The sequence below is a fragment of the Cucumis melo genome, chromosome 2, assembly GCF_025177605.1.
Source record: "Cucumis melo cultivar AY chromosome 2, USDA_Cmelo_AY_1.0, whole genome shotgun sequence".
NCBI lineage: Eukaryota > Viridiplantae > Streptophyta > Magnoliopsida > Cucurbitales > Cucurbitaceae > Cucumis > Cucumis melo.
Window position 1 is genome coordinate 3,877,928 of NC_066858.1, and position 14,873 is coordinate 3,892,800.

General features: G+C 30.4%; 1 protein-coding gene across 1 annotated transcript; it reads right to left on the bottom strand.

Moving 5' to 3' along the window:
* Nucleotides 1-6,879: 6,879 nt before the first annotated feature.
* LOC103492479 (L-ascorbate oxidase) lies at nucleotides 6,880-14,873 on the bottom strand. The gene is given in 4 exon segments (NM_001297512.1): nucleotides 6,880-8,086; nucleotides 11,668-11,859; nucleotides 14,092-14,304; nucleotides 14,384-14,873. Coding segments are annotated over 4 exon segments (1,764 nt in total). The 5' UTR covers nucleotides 14,780-14,873; the 3' UTR covers nucleotides 6,880-7,123.

The window sequence follows — 14,873 nt, forward strand, 5'->3', positions numbered from 1 at the left end:
AAAAAAACACAACCAACAAGCTGTTATTTAAGTCAAAAGCCAAGAGAATAATCAACTAACCTAACAACTGAGAAAGAAAAATATTTATATAATAGTTAGAATACTAACCATAATGAACCAACACAAATGAAAGATCTCAAAGAAGAAAAAAATAAAAAGAAATTTGCAGGCCAAAAACATAACAAAAATTATTATAAAATTGAAAGTATTGAGACCATTTGATTGTTGAATATTATTTAGCTGATCTTACTAGTTCTCTCGATCAGTCTTTAGTTGATATTTTAGAAACAAAGAATGTGGCTTAGACTGTATTCGAACTTACTAGTTACTAGTCATGTGAGTGTTATTTCTTTGTTAATTTAGTGCAATCTTTCTTTGTATCCCTTATTAGTGCAAGGAGTGTTGCAATTCTTGTCCAATCTTCTTCTTTTCATTTAAAAGATAATTATGATGCCTACTAGAGTTCTAGTAGTTTAGATTAGGTGTCCTCTATTCTTAACAAGGATTTTCTTACAAAAATTTGTTTGTTAAAATTTTTTCAAAATCTTACAATTCAACCTTATTATCACCATAAGAGAACACCAAGTTTTCAATGTAAAAAATGTTCAAAAACAAATTAGGAGTTGAACTCCAAACAGTCACTGAGAGTTTGGTTTGGATATCCATAAGAAAGTCCAACCGGCGCTCAAATATAAATCTTCGAAAGTTGAACTCCCGACTCGTACATATGACGTTGGGAGTTAGGGATCTCTTGACTAGTGTAAAATAGCCATCGGGAGTTCTATGATCTCCTGACGACTCCAAAGGCAGCGGGAGTTGATAAAAAATTTTAAATGCCTCCCTTTTCTTTCATTTATTTATTTATTTTTATTTGTAACCTAAAATTTAGAACCCAAATCAATAATAATTAAGTAAATTGTATTCATACATTCAAATCAAACTTGTATCATGACAATTAAAATATCATCACAAGTTTCATATCTCATCACTACTACAAATTGAAATTTTGTAATCCATTGCATAAATATTTGGTTATGTCTAATACAATGAAAAAAAATTACAAAGTAATTTCTTCAAAGCAACTAAATAAAATATAAGATTCACCGACTTTTGATAATTAAAGTGGTAAGTATAAATTCAAAGGCCGAATGAGTTGCCATCTCCATCCATATGTAAAACTTCATCATAATCACCTACAAAAATACACCAACAAAAAAACCAAGTTCAAAATTGAAGGTTAAGGACATCAAAACTTGAAAATTTAGAGATTGTTAACTTGTGTGTTTGTTTACAAATCATGGCCTTAAAGGAAGATGCAAGGAACACAAGCCAGCAATGTAGCACATACAACTACCTAAGGCTTCTACCATACCATCAGTCACCTCACAAGTTCTATTTCTGTTCATCCCTATCAAAGTCTAAGACCTTGTTTCCTCAATAATAAAAATTCAACAAAACAGTACTCTCGTTTGTGTTTTTGAAACGTGGTGGAAGAACCGTGAGAAAATCCTAAACAAAATGATTACCAAGTAGCAGTAGGATGCTTTGGCATGTGATATGTTTGGTTGTTTATTTGGACATCGATCTAGGCCAAACTCCAAAGGTTCTTTCCTTTTTGTTTTATTTTATTGGCTTAAGCAACAATCATCAAGTTTGAATATGGGTAAAAACTAAAAGGTGCTTTAAGCCCATTTAAACCTTTTCCCTTCAAATTCTAGCGATTAGGAGTAGCATAAACTATGCCTTGTATATCAAAAGTGGAATCACTCGGTTACAAATCATATCAATTTGGTTCTTTAATGTCTCCAAAATATTATTTATGACACCAGAGGAAATTTAGAAAGTTATTCAACATCAAAAATGATTTTACTCTATAGTATATAAAGCATTATGTTTACCGATGGCGATTTTAATAAAAATCATTCACGTGTATAAAATTTCATTCAGAAAAATAAAATAAAATAACTTTCAAATTCAAATCATTATAAACCAAATAAATAGCACCGATTATTTACCAATAGTGAAACGAAGAGTAGAGAGACGATAGAACACTACAAAAAATCAGAGGCCTCCTAATGTTGAAAGAGGCTCGGGAAAAGGGACGTCCTAAGAAGAGCCTTTACACGATGCCGTGAAGAATGCATCGGCAATAGGGAGGTATGGCGACGTCGTACAAATAACGTCAGCAGAGTGTGAGGCTTCCACGATGTCAAGCAAGGAGACATCGTGAAAATATTTAATTTAAATAATAATATAGATTTTTTACGACGTCATGCATGTATGCGTCACCGTTTCTCCCCTAACTGCCGACGTTGCATGCAATGCGTCGTGAGAGGTCGACCTTTTGTCGATGTTTCTTTGACTGCATCGACAAAGGTTGAACATTTAAAAAATTCTAACAACCATATCATGACGTCGAATTGCTTTGCGTCGTTAGAGGTTGAACCTCTGCCGACGTGAGGTATATAACATCGCGAGATGTGTGGCGTTTTGACTGCTTTTAACAAAATTCTCACGATGCTATAAGTGACTGCGTCGACAGTTTTTTACGAACCGACGAAGTCATAAGTGACGGTGTCGCGAAGGGGTTCTCTCGACGTTTTCGAGTTACTTCGGGAGATCCCCTCTCAAGTTAGTTATGCATTCACAGAACGCAGAGGCACGCAAAGAAGAAAAGAGAAAAGAGGGAAGAGAAAGAAAGAAAAGGGAGGAGAGGGATTGGAGTTAGTCGCCACTGCTGTTCGTTGCTTTCGTGTCCACGCCATAGCCGACCGCCACCCACCATCCTCCTGTTATCGTCCATTTAGTTTGTTGTCTCTACTGGTAAAACTAGTGTATTTTATTCATTTTTTCATTTTTTAAAAGTGTATATTAGATTGTATGTATAAATTGTATATTATATACTATATGAATAAATTGTATATTGTATATTGTATAAATTTTGTATTTATACATTAAGGAACAATGTATATTGTATAAATTTTGTATGTATATGTTAGGGAATAATGTGTATTGTAGAATGTATAAAATTTTGTAGATTGAATAAGTAAATATCTTTGTAATTTAAATTATAAATTTAATTGTTCAAGAACCAAATTATACGTGTGAATGAAATTTTAACAATTGTAATATGTTAGGGAATGATTATTATTGAAATTGCGATAATAATAAATGAAATTGTGATTACATTTTTAAACTTATGATATTGATGAAATTGAAGAATTTGAAACTTTTTATTGATGTGTTGTGGTTATCCTACAGTTATGGTAACTTGTAGTTTATTATTTGTGAACACAAATTGTTTATTAGAAGAGTGCGTTTATTTAGTTAGAATTACACTTTTTATAACTTATTGTTACTATTTTTTTAAAACACATTAGATGAGATGGTTATCTATATTTTATTTTGTATTTTTATTTATGACTTCGTAACTTAATTTAAAAATTTGTTGCAGAATCAAATACTGAAACTTCCAATTTCAGCCCACCCTAGAGGATTTCCAACCACTCTATGGGGACGAGATATACAAGGTCGTTTTTGGTAGACGACCAAACTACTCAAAAGCTCTTGGTTGGGGCCCCAAGCCCAAGTCCCGCGAGAGTAGTGCTGATAGTTCTTCGATCTCATGTTCACAATCTAGGAGGTCGAAGAAGCTAAAGTCTTGATTGAACAACAAAGAATCGAGCTTGAATAAGCTAAACACATGATTGAAGAGTAGAGAAGGACGTCGGAGCTGCATGCACAACAAATGGAAAAAAAAATAGCTGAAAGATGGAACAAATGAAGAAGATGATTGAAGAAAATGAGTCAAACACAGAGGTGACCCTGAGCACTTGGTAGTTTAATTTGCATTTGGTGATATGTATATATATATATATATCTAAATTTACTTTTATGCCATTGTAGATATGAACTTGTAAGAATATGGTGTCTGCTGTCATGTATGTATGTATGTATGTATGTTTAAAATATCTCCCGATGCACAAAACACATTGAGAATGACGCCTTCCCCTGACATGATGTTCAACATGTAGGGGGAAAGTTTTCTTGACGTGACGTCGGAAGAAGGCTTCTCCTGACGTCTACATGGGACGTCGGTGGTGACTTGCTGTCGACGTATAAATGTAACGTCAGGGTGTGAGGTTGCACTGACATTGTTGTCCGTCGGCAATATAAGTATCGGGAGAAATGAATTCCCGATGCTGTGCAGTTTGCACGTCGGGAATGGGTCCCCCGATGCATTTCTACCGACATCCTTTCCGATGTATGGGTGTGCGTCGGAAGAGCTTTTGCTGACGTCTTTTAAGATCTATGTTGACGAATGCCGGCGTCGAGAGAACTCCTATTCCTTGTACGTGTAGTGCTTCGAACTTATTGATCTTTCTCGAATGATCGATATTTAGGTTAGATGATTAATTTGGATTGATCTCTTGTTTGTTGATTTTGGATCTGCCTTACAACTTTAGAATTGTATGCTTGATTAGTCGGTCAAAATCTTCCAAGGTGTCAATTTTTCTGAAATAGGCTTGTGTTTGGGTCCAACATATTCTTTGGCCCAAATTTCTACCAGGGGCTTGAATTGGGGGTTGAAGAAATTTTAATTACTCAGTCCAATCCAATTTATAATTTTCAGAATGAAATTAGCTTTGGTCGTGTTGACGTGATAGAAACATAAATGGCCAAAAGTTGTGATTAAACCGGAGCTACAAACCAGTATTAAAGAAAAGAAATGAAAGCAAAGGGCGAGAGAGGAAATGAATAAAAACGATTTTGGTCCATACACCAACCATAATTTACATTTTAAACAATCTTTTCTTTATAACATCCCTAATCCAACCTTCTACCCACCGTATGACAATAGATCAGGATAGCCGTCAATAATAGATTGTAATATTTTACTATATTTGTATACATTCAACAATTTTGTCATTTAAAATATTTTTTTTGTATTTTGTGTATATAAATATATTAAAATAAAGGGTAAAGAAAAGAGACAAAAGGAAAAAAAACAAAAGTAAAATATGAAAGAACGTCAGAAGGGCAAAAAAGATAACATGACCGGATAAAAATGAAAATTACAAACTTTAGTTCTTGATCTTTTAAGTTTTATAAAATTCTCATAATCTATCAAATAAAATAAATCAAAAATTAAAGTTTGAATAAATATAAAATAAAAATTCAAAGATCTTTTAAACATACGTACTACCTAATGAATCAAAAAATGAACACAAACTGGCTACAGATTCAACGACTAGACTTGTAAATGAACCAAAACACATGAACTCAAAAATATGAATGATATAGATTCATAAATTTTCTATCATCTCCAAAACCTAAAATGAAGGAACACAAAGGAGACATAACCAAAACTAATTTTTCAAAAATACCAATAATAGATTTAATCACATGACCAAACCTAAATCACACATGTTCTTTCTAAAATATATCCAAGGGTAACCCTACATGAGTGATTTGTTGAAGTATTTTGGGGACCTCAAATAATAAAATTACTTTTTCCATCGTTTATCTTTTGGTGTGTGGAGTTATTTTCTAATAATCTTTCACGTGAAGAAAGAGAAACTTAGGTAAGTTCCAATTCAACTTAACATTGTACCCATATGTAGCAATCCAAGATTTCAAATTCAAATAAAATGGCACGTGAAAAATTAGTTTTTTTTTTCTTCCCAACTTGTGGTTTATATCATTTTGGAATCTATTGTTCTTAGCCATTAATGCTAGATGATGAGTTATTGTCATATATTTGAAAGGACAGGTACGTTAAGGGTGTCCTTGTTTCTCTTTTGTTAAAATCTACTTTTGTTTGAATCCCATTTTAACTGAATCCACAAACACAATAATGGAGGATCGATATCAACCTTTCATTATGGAAGAAAGAAATTTGAAAATGAAGGTAGCAAAAATACATAGAAGTCAAGCAGGATGTTACAGCAGATAACAATAAGCCAATGAGAACATAGATGGAAATACACATAGATTGATAGAAGTAATAGTGTTACTAAATGCTTTTATGGTTCGCATAGAGGGGCAAAGTTTTAGGGTTTTAGTGTTTTAGATTATATAAATAGCTCTGATTCCACGTCGAACAATGTAATTTTTTATTTTATTTCACTTAGAAAAAGAGGGTTTCTTAAATAAGTTTGGCGAATATAATAAAATAAATACAATAAAATATTAACAAGAAAGGAACAATCGACCAATAGTTGTTTCGAGTTTTATGCAACAAACACTTTGAACCCCTAGAATTGTTAGTAAATACGTTTGTTTGAAATATTAATTAATTAATTAACTTGAGATTAAGAACGAAAAAGTCAGTCCACACCTTTCATGCAACAGACGAAACTAAAAAATTTACATTTAATTTTTTAGTGTCTCAATTGATCATAACTTTTCTTAAATTGAAGTTTCATTATGGGTTCAGAAGAGAGAGTTCATTCTTTATATATAAAAACATACTTAAAGTTGGCTATATAAAAAATTTATTCAATTATAATGCGTTAGCAATTAAGAGATCGATGGTTTGAATTCTCCTATCTAATATTATATTATTAAAATAAATATAAGAAATAAATTCTAAACTCGGCTATATAAAAATTTGTTGTTATCTCTAGCCCTTGTGCAAGAGCATCTACCGACTCAAATATATTTTTTTCAAAAAAATTAAAAAAATTTTGTTGTTATCTCCACAATCTTGTACCATTTACTACAACTATTAAAAAGAAAAAGAAATTTATTTTCAAACCTCACCTAGACCAATTTTATTACCTTAAAAAAGGACATAAACTAACATAACCCTCAAAATTAAACCTTTATCAAATATTTTCAGCCTGGACACTTCACCATGGTAGAAAAGGAAAAATATAACAATAATAAGTTCACAATAACAATTAATTAACACTAAACAAGATTAATTTTACTTCCCTAAACCCTAAAACCCCCCAAATATTAATTTAATTTATTCTCTCCAAAACACAATATGAATACATACCACCTCCTAGGGTTCTTTAGTGGCTTCTCTTTCTATGGTGTTTTAGGGTTTACGTACCTTACCTTACTACTATTCTCGAGGCTTTTTTATTATTAGGGGTTTCTCTTTCTAAGGTTTTTAGGGTTTTCGGGGATAATTCTTAATCATCGCGGTACTGCCACAAGCCATTGCGTTCGGCGGAATCATTCCTACCTTATGAACTCCTTCCGCAAAGATAACTCCCATTCCCATATGCAAATGAGGTTCAATATGGCAATGGAACGCCCAAACACCTGGGTTATCCGCCACGAATCGAATCGCCGTCCACCCATATGGGAAAATCACCACTGTATTCCTCAACGGTGGGTTTTTCAAATTCAATTTCCTCCCATCCTCGGCGGCGGAAAATTTCCCCTCTCCATACCCCAAAACCCAAAAGTCATGCCCGTGCAAATGCCAAGGGTGAATCTCACTCGTATTGGCGTTTAACATATTAGCGTTTTGTAGAATCACGTCTACCGTTTCCCCCATATTGAACTTGTAAACGCCGTTGCCCGTTGCCGTTTCAGGGTTCCGCGGTGGGTTGTTGATGTCGTAGTCTATTGGGAATGTTTCTGGTGGCGGATTTTGGTTGAAGGCAGTGCTTAGCCTGAATTTCATGGCGGCGAGGTACGGCGTTGGAGGGAGAGCTAAAGAGACATTGTTGATGGCCCATTTCATGAACCCGTTTATTCGATTTTGGGTGTTGAGGAGGAAGAGGCGGCGGTTGTATCTCACCGGTGGCTTTGGACTGCCCATGGCGGCGAAGATTCTGAACGTGAAGTTTTTGCTCCGGTCAAAATCCTCCCAGTCAGGGGTTTCCGGAGGCGGAGAAATGGGTAATTTGGAGACGGAGTTGGGGAGGTAGTTGAGGACGGTTAGTCCTGGAGGGGTTTTGGGTAGCCGTGCGCGGACGCCAATGGATACCCAGTAGTTTTCCGATGGGTTTTGGTCGGTGGTAATGAGGACGGAGTAGGACTCGCCGGAATAAATATCGATATCGGAAGTTGAAAATGGTTGAACGTAGTTGCCGTCGGCTTCTACCACTAACAGTTTGTGATTCTGAAGAAGAAGAAGAAATCATTGTTAAAATTAGTTTTAAATTCGGATAGACATTAACATTGAAAGTTGAAGATATTATTTAGTGAAAAAAATTAAAGTTTAAAAATATAAAATATAAAATTTTAAATCTAAAGATTAAATTGAAAAGAAGTCTTAATTTAATTTTAAAAGTAACAAGTGTAACAGTTCATAACTAAAATAATATCAAACGGAGATTAGAATTTTTTGTTCATAATTATGTAAGTTACTTTTGATGACTTTTATTTTGATTTTCAATTAATAGTTATTCGATCTATGAATGATAGACATGAATTATTAACATTCTAATATGCAATTATTCTAGAAAGGACAAAACAAAAATGAAATTTTGAGCATTCTGTTTTTATGATCGAAAAAGGCTAAGATTTTGTTTTGTGGTGCATGATTGGATAGAGGTGGACCTCATTTTGTTCAAGGAATTAGATATATAAATCTTCATACTAACATTGATTTTTTAAAAAACTATTTTTAATAACAAATTTTTTTTAAAATATTTACAAATATATTAAATTAACAGGATCGATATATAATATAGATGAACAAAATAGTAATCTATTATGGTTTATATGTGATAATTTGCTATATTATTATATTTAAAAATATTTTTTTTCTAATATTCTCAATTGCAAAAATGAGATTTCCCCACCCCAATTTAGTATTTAGTTTGAAAAGATTAATAAATATAATAAAAGCATAGCTTTTTTTTTTTTTTTTAATTAGAGTTTTGGTTGATAAATTAAAATAGAGAGAGAAATATTTTGTACCCTAAATTTAATAATATATTATGAAATGTTCTATAGAATTTTGTTTTCTAAAGAATAAATGCAGATCCCCACGACACCATCTCATCTAGATCTCAAATATTTATGTGCTAACCTTAAACTTAACAATTATCCTATAAAACATCGATCTTCCCCCATTATTAAAATAAATGATGAAAAAATGAGGTAGTAGTTTAGATATAAAATCAAAGGATGGGGGTAAGATATTATTTTAATTAAATTATACAAATTTAACCTATGTAGTTGGGAGAGTTTTAGGAGTTGGGTCCATATAGTTTATAAATTACTAATATCTACAACCATTAGCATTTATTTCATCTAAAAAGTAACATTAAAACTATTTATGTCAAATCACTTTTGGTTCCTCAAGTGTCACATCAGTTAATAATTAATAATAAGGTATAGTAAATAATATCTTACAATTTCTTACATACATATTTGTTACTTCTCAAGTGTTATATATATATATATATATTTCCAAATAAAAATATGGTTAAAATTCTAGTTTTACCCTTTTGTTCAATTTTAGTAGAAGTATTAATGGTAAAGGTTGTTTTATCAAAATTAACTAAATAATAATAACTTTCATTTTAAAAAATAATCTCAAACGAGAATCCTAATTGAAAACAACTTAAAAAAAAAGACTAAATTTAAGATTTAATAAAAATACATATGTATAAAGTTGTAATTCATATAATTTGAGGGTATTTTAAGTTTAAGAATAACTCTCAAGTAATATTTTGAAAACAAAGAATAAAAGTAGAGCATTTCAAATCTAAAAGTATAAATTTTAAAAAAGTAGTATATGAAGTATAGAGTTAGTGAAGTATTTTAGTATTATATATATAGAATTGGATAGAAAAAGAAAAAGGATAAAAGTAATGCATGGATAGGACAAGAAAGATGGGAACAAAACATGTGGGACACCTAAAATAAGAGTTGGTCAATGGGAATCACATCATACTACCATACCAATATGTCAAAATTTTCACAAAACTGTTAGAATTAGGGAATCTCTATTGTTCCTGCTCTCCCAAACATTGCACCATGGCCTTAAAACTAAATTTAAATATTATCCTATCAGTCTGCTATTTTTAAATAGAGCAAAATATTATCTTTAGACATTGATGTTTATAAAATTTTGTTATATTTATAAATATTTTTAGTAGTTTTGTTTTTTAAAATAATTTTTCTTTGTATTTTGATACTTATTATGCTTGACTTAATTTCTTACCTATTTTACTAAATATTAAATTGGTTTTTTTTTATAGAAAAAATGAAAGTCTTCTCATCTATAAAGTTTAGAAAAATGATAATGCAATAGAATGAAAATTAGTATTATTATATAAGCAAGTTTAATAATTCTAATTTATAAGTATAAAGAGTATTGAAGTAGATAAACTAAAATGAAATTTTAACCATAATTTTACTATTCAACAATTATCATCACTTAGCTCCTAATGTTTTTTTATTCTTATTCTTTTGCATATGAAAGTCTAATATTAAGATCTTGAAATAGTTAATATTATTAGTTTATTATTTCTATGGTTGTTTGTTTCTTCAAATCTTCACTAGAGTTGTCTTTGTGAATTTTTAAAATATATTATATTGCCATTTCTTGTCTGAAAACCATTAATTTTAAACGAGAAAATTAAAAACCCTAATATTGTTATATAGTCAACTTATTGTGAATAAAGTGGCTTTTGATTGTTTGGTAGCTATGTTTCTCACTTTGTAAAAAGAGAAGTTTGTGTTTTGATTAGTTTCTTTAGATTCACACATGCCATTCACTAACTACTCCCACTTTTAGGACTTTATGACTCAAAATTAAACCTTACAAAATTATTGGAAGTAATTTTCAAACAAAAGCCAACTTTAATACTTCTAAAACCTTTTTAACATATGGTTTAGAATTTTAATTATTTCTTGGATGGATTTGGCATCGGATGAAGTTATTTCCTCATGTTTCTTTTAGATTTATTCGTAGGGATAGAAATAGAACTGTCTATTAACTTAAGTACTTTAAGACTATTTGGATCATTTAGATGTAAATTTGATGATTCATAGTTATAATATGAATGTTAGAAAGTTTATTTAGTAACTAAAGATTATATATGTTTGAAAACTATTATAATTATTTAAAAATAAAAGGTCAAATCATAGAAAATACCTTAAAACTGTCTTTTGTTTAAAAATATCATTATATTGTCGAAAGGTTCGATATTTCTTTTTTTTGTTTTTTAACAAGTTATATACTACAAATAGAAGGAAGGAAGGTGCATCGAAAATATCACAAGTGTGACAAAACCCAAACGTACCGAAACACACCAACACTAAAAGCAAAAATATTTCAAGACCTACTACGTGGAGAGTTCTGAAATATTTATGAAAAGTTAGAGGTAACACAAAAAATTTTCAATATTACTTCTAACTTTTCTAACTATTTCAAAATTTCTTTTGTGCGGTAGTTTTTCTTTTTTAACCTATGGAAATTAACATGTGAATGATGTGACATTGACTTATTTTATCACATCATTTCAAGTTTAATTTTATGTTTAAGATACTATTGAATACCCTACTTTAATAATTGTAACTTTTCAATGTATTTTGTCTCTATGTTTATGAGCCAAGCTAAAATTTAATCGTTTGATAAAATTTCTTTAAATATGTTTGATCTAATTTAAAGAATTTATGAAACCATAAAAACTAAATTCTAAAGGTACGATTGAACAGAAATGAAAGATAAAAAGGAAGACTTACTCCAATGGCAAAGTTGAGAGAAGCCAATGCAGTGGTACTAGCAATTCTGATACGATAAGTTTTCTTGGGATGAACATGTAGGATAAATGGTGCACATTGTTCTTTTCCACTCAACTCACATTGCTTCAAACCATTTTTGTATTTAGCTGCTATTGAACAATCAAATTGCCCTCTCCCATTTATCAATATGCTCTGAAAAATAATACAAAACACACACAATTATGAAGTTAACATGTTATCCATGACCATAAAATGTCTCAAATATTTCGAATTTTTAGATGGAAATAGATACAATTTGTGTTGTTGGCATGGAGGATTATTTGTCTTATTTTATATTCTCCCTAAATGTTAATTAATATGTGTTTATGAATTTTCAAAAATTCCTCCTTTATTCGTGTAACTAAAAGAATATTTCAAACAAGGGAGGATTGATTTTAAAAGAGGGAGAATACATGTTTTTTTCCTAATATTTTTTCTTTTGTTAGGAGCTATGGCTTAAATTACATATATGTTTGAAAAAAAGATACATGTATGTGTGTGTTTGTTTTATATTTTTAATCGTGATACATATCGGGAAATTGTCGATAATAACAAAATTGAAAAAATATTTACAAAATATATAGCAAATTTTAACATAAATTCTAAAATTTGATATATTTTTATAATGTTTTGGTTCTTTTGTTATATTTGAAAATGTCCAATATATATACTTATCTATATACCTAAACAAAGGATAATTTAATTTCTTAAGCTTTGTTTATGAACAAGTGGACTATTAAAAAAAAAGTCATATAATTAGATTAAAGAGAAATTGTCGAAAAATCAAGTGTAATAAATTTTATAAATTTAGTGGTTTTGTTCTATAAAATTTAAATAGTTTGTTAAATTTTTTTATTTTTAAAAAATTCTAAACTAAATTGAAATTAAATTTAAATCATTTGGATCACCTAATTTTTCTTTTTCAATTTTCTTTAAATTAATTGTGTATTTCTATCTAAATTTGAGGAAATCTGTCACATATGGATATTTCACACACATGAGTAATAATCCTAAAAATAACTCAAGATTTAATTTAGAGACACTCCTCACATTAAAAAAAAAAAAAAAAAAGTATTCAGTTTAACTTTATAAGTGTAACTTAAAAAAGAGGCCAATTTTTTTAAAATAAAAATTAAAGGGTTTGACAACTTCCTTAAAATAATTTTCAAAATACTTTATTCAACAAAAATATGTCTTTTTAATCAATCAAAGCAAATTCTAAATATATATCTCTAAAAAAAATGCAAATTTCCTAATTTTTTATCTAACTTTAGTATCGGGTAGAGAACTCAAATATTTTAACATTTTTATTGGTGAGTTGAAATACATTCAAGTTTACTTTATAAATTACATTATTAGTTAAATTTCAAGGTTAGTCCATAAATTTTATCAGGTATGTGTCTAAATATAATTTAGGATTTACAATATTATTTACAATTTAGGAAAACATTGTATGTAAAATAGATAGACTTCTCTAAATATCTTAATTTTAAAAAAGTAAAATATATGACAGAGCTAATAAACATAAAATAAACAAAATTCAGAAAATGTACTTACTTACAAGTTTAAAGAATCACTGACATACAAAACCTAAATGGTCATGAACTTAAATTTTATGTTTAGATAATTGAAGTCAATTATTTATCTTGTTATCAAACAAATATAAACCTATCCTACCTTGAACTTTTCAAGTCAAACAGTACAAAAGATGAAAGAAAAAACATGATCACACACACACACTTCAAGAAGAGGAATGGGGAAAAGACAAAGAGGAAAAAGAATATTTGGTGGAAAGTTGTTTTGCAATGAATTTTTCTTTTTTACTTTTTTCTCATGTGTAATAAAAAGGGAAAACAACATAACTTTAAAAGTGGTCTCTAGATCATCATCATTTAAACATTAATTAAAATATCCAAATCTCAACTTTAGGTGACGAATAATACTTCTTGATTTTGAAAAAAACAACTACTTTCTATGCTTATGTTTTAAACTTTGTGTCAAAAATGTGCTAAAGTTATATGTTTATGTGTTAAAAAGTATATCTTTTTTACTCGTTCCATCAATCTTCATCTTAATTAAACTAGAAAAGTGAGATCTTTTTGAAATGGGAAAGAAAAAGTATTAAACTTTTCTAATTGGTTATAGAAACAAAATTAATCTTTCCAAAATTAGGGAGGTGTGTTTTAAAGTTAGACTCTTTTTTTTTTTCTAATTTAACTAAATACTAATAAATGATTTTTAGCTCTTAGTTGATAAAGCAAAGATGGACCTAACTTAATTGATATAGTGTTTCTAGCTACTATCAACTTTAAAGTTTGAAGTTTGATTTTTCCACTTACATATTGTTAAAAAAAAAAAAAAGCCTTAGTTGGTAAAGCACTTTACCTGAGGCTCACCAATCCAACGCATTGGTTTGGAACTAAGACCAACTTCTTGCTTGTGAACACTTTGATGCCACCAATCACTAAGCAACAAGTTGATCTCTTCATCGTAATGGAATGGCTCACTTGTTCCTTCTTGTGGATCCACTATCAAAGACCCATACAACCCAGCCGATCTTTGCATCCCTAAATGGCCATGATAGAAATATGTCCCAGCCTACAAAAACATATGAATAAGTTTTATAGAAACAATTTATAATATTTTCCATCGACATCAATATTTTAACCTTTCTTACCTTATCTACCACAAACCGGTAAGTGAAGGTCTCACCTGGGTTAATGGCACACTGCGAGATGGAAGCAGTGCCATCAGCCCAAGGAGTACCTCGTTGTAGGATTCCATGCCAATGAATAACAACACCTTCAGTGTGGAGCTTGTTAGTTAGCTCCACAACGACCATATCACCCGCGTTAGCTCTAATCGTCGGTCCAGGAAACTGGCCGTTGATTCCCATAACAATGTTTTCAACACAATCCGGGGACCAAAACATGTACTCAACCTCCCATTTGTAGTGTCTTATTTTGGGAAAACCTGCCTCGGAGAGAGTTATTCCAAATCCAAAAATGATCGACAAAACAAAGAAGACCAGAAAAGGCTTGGGGAAGAAGGGTTTATCTGCAACTTTTGCCATTTCGAAGGGTTAAGAGACAGAAAGGGAAGAATAAAAATGCAATGAGGAAAAAGGAGAGGAGAGGAAAAAAAGTGGGAAGTTTGTGTGGAAGATG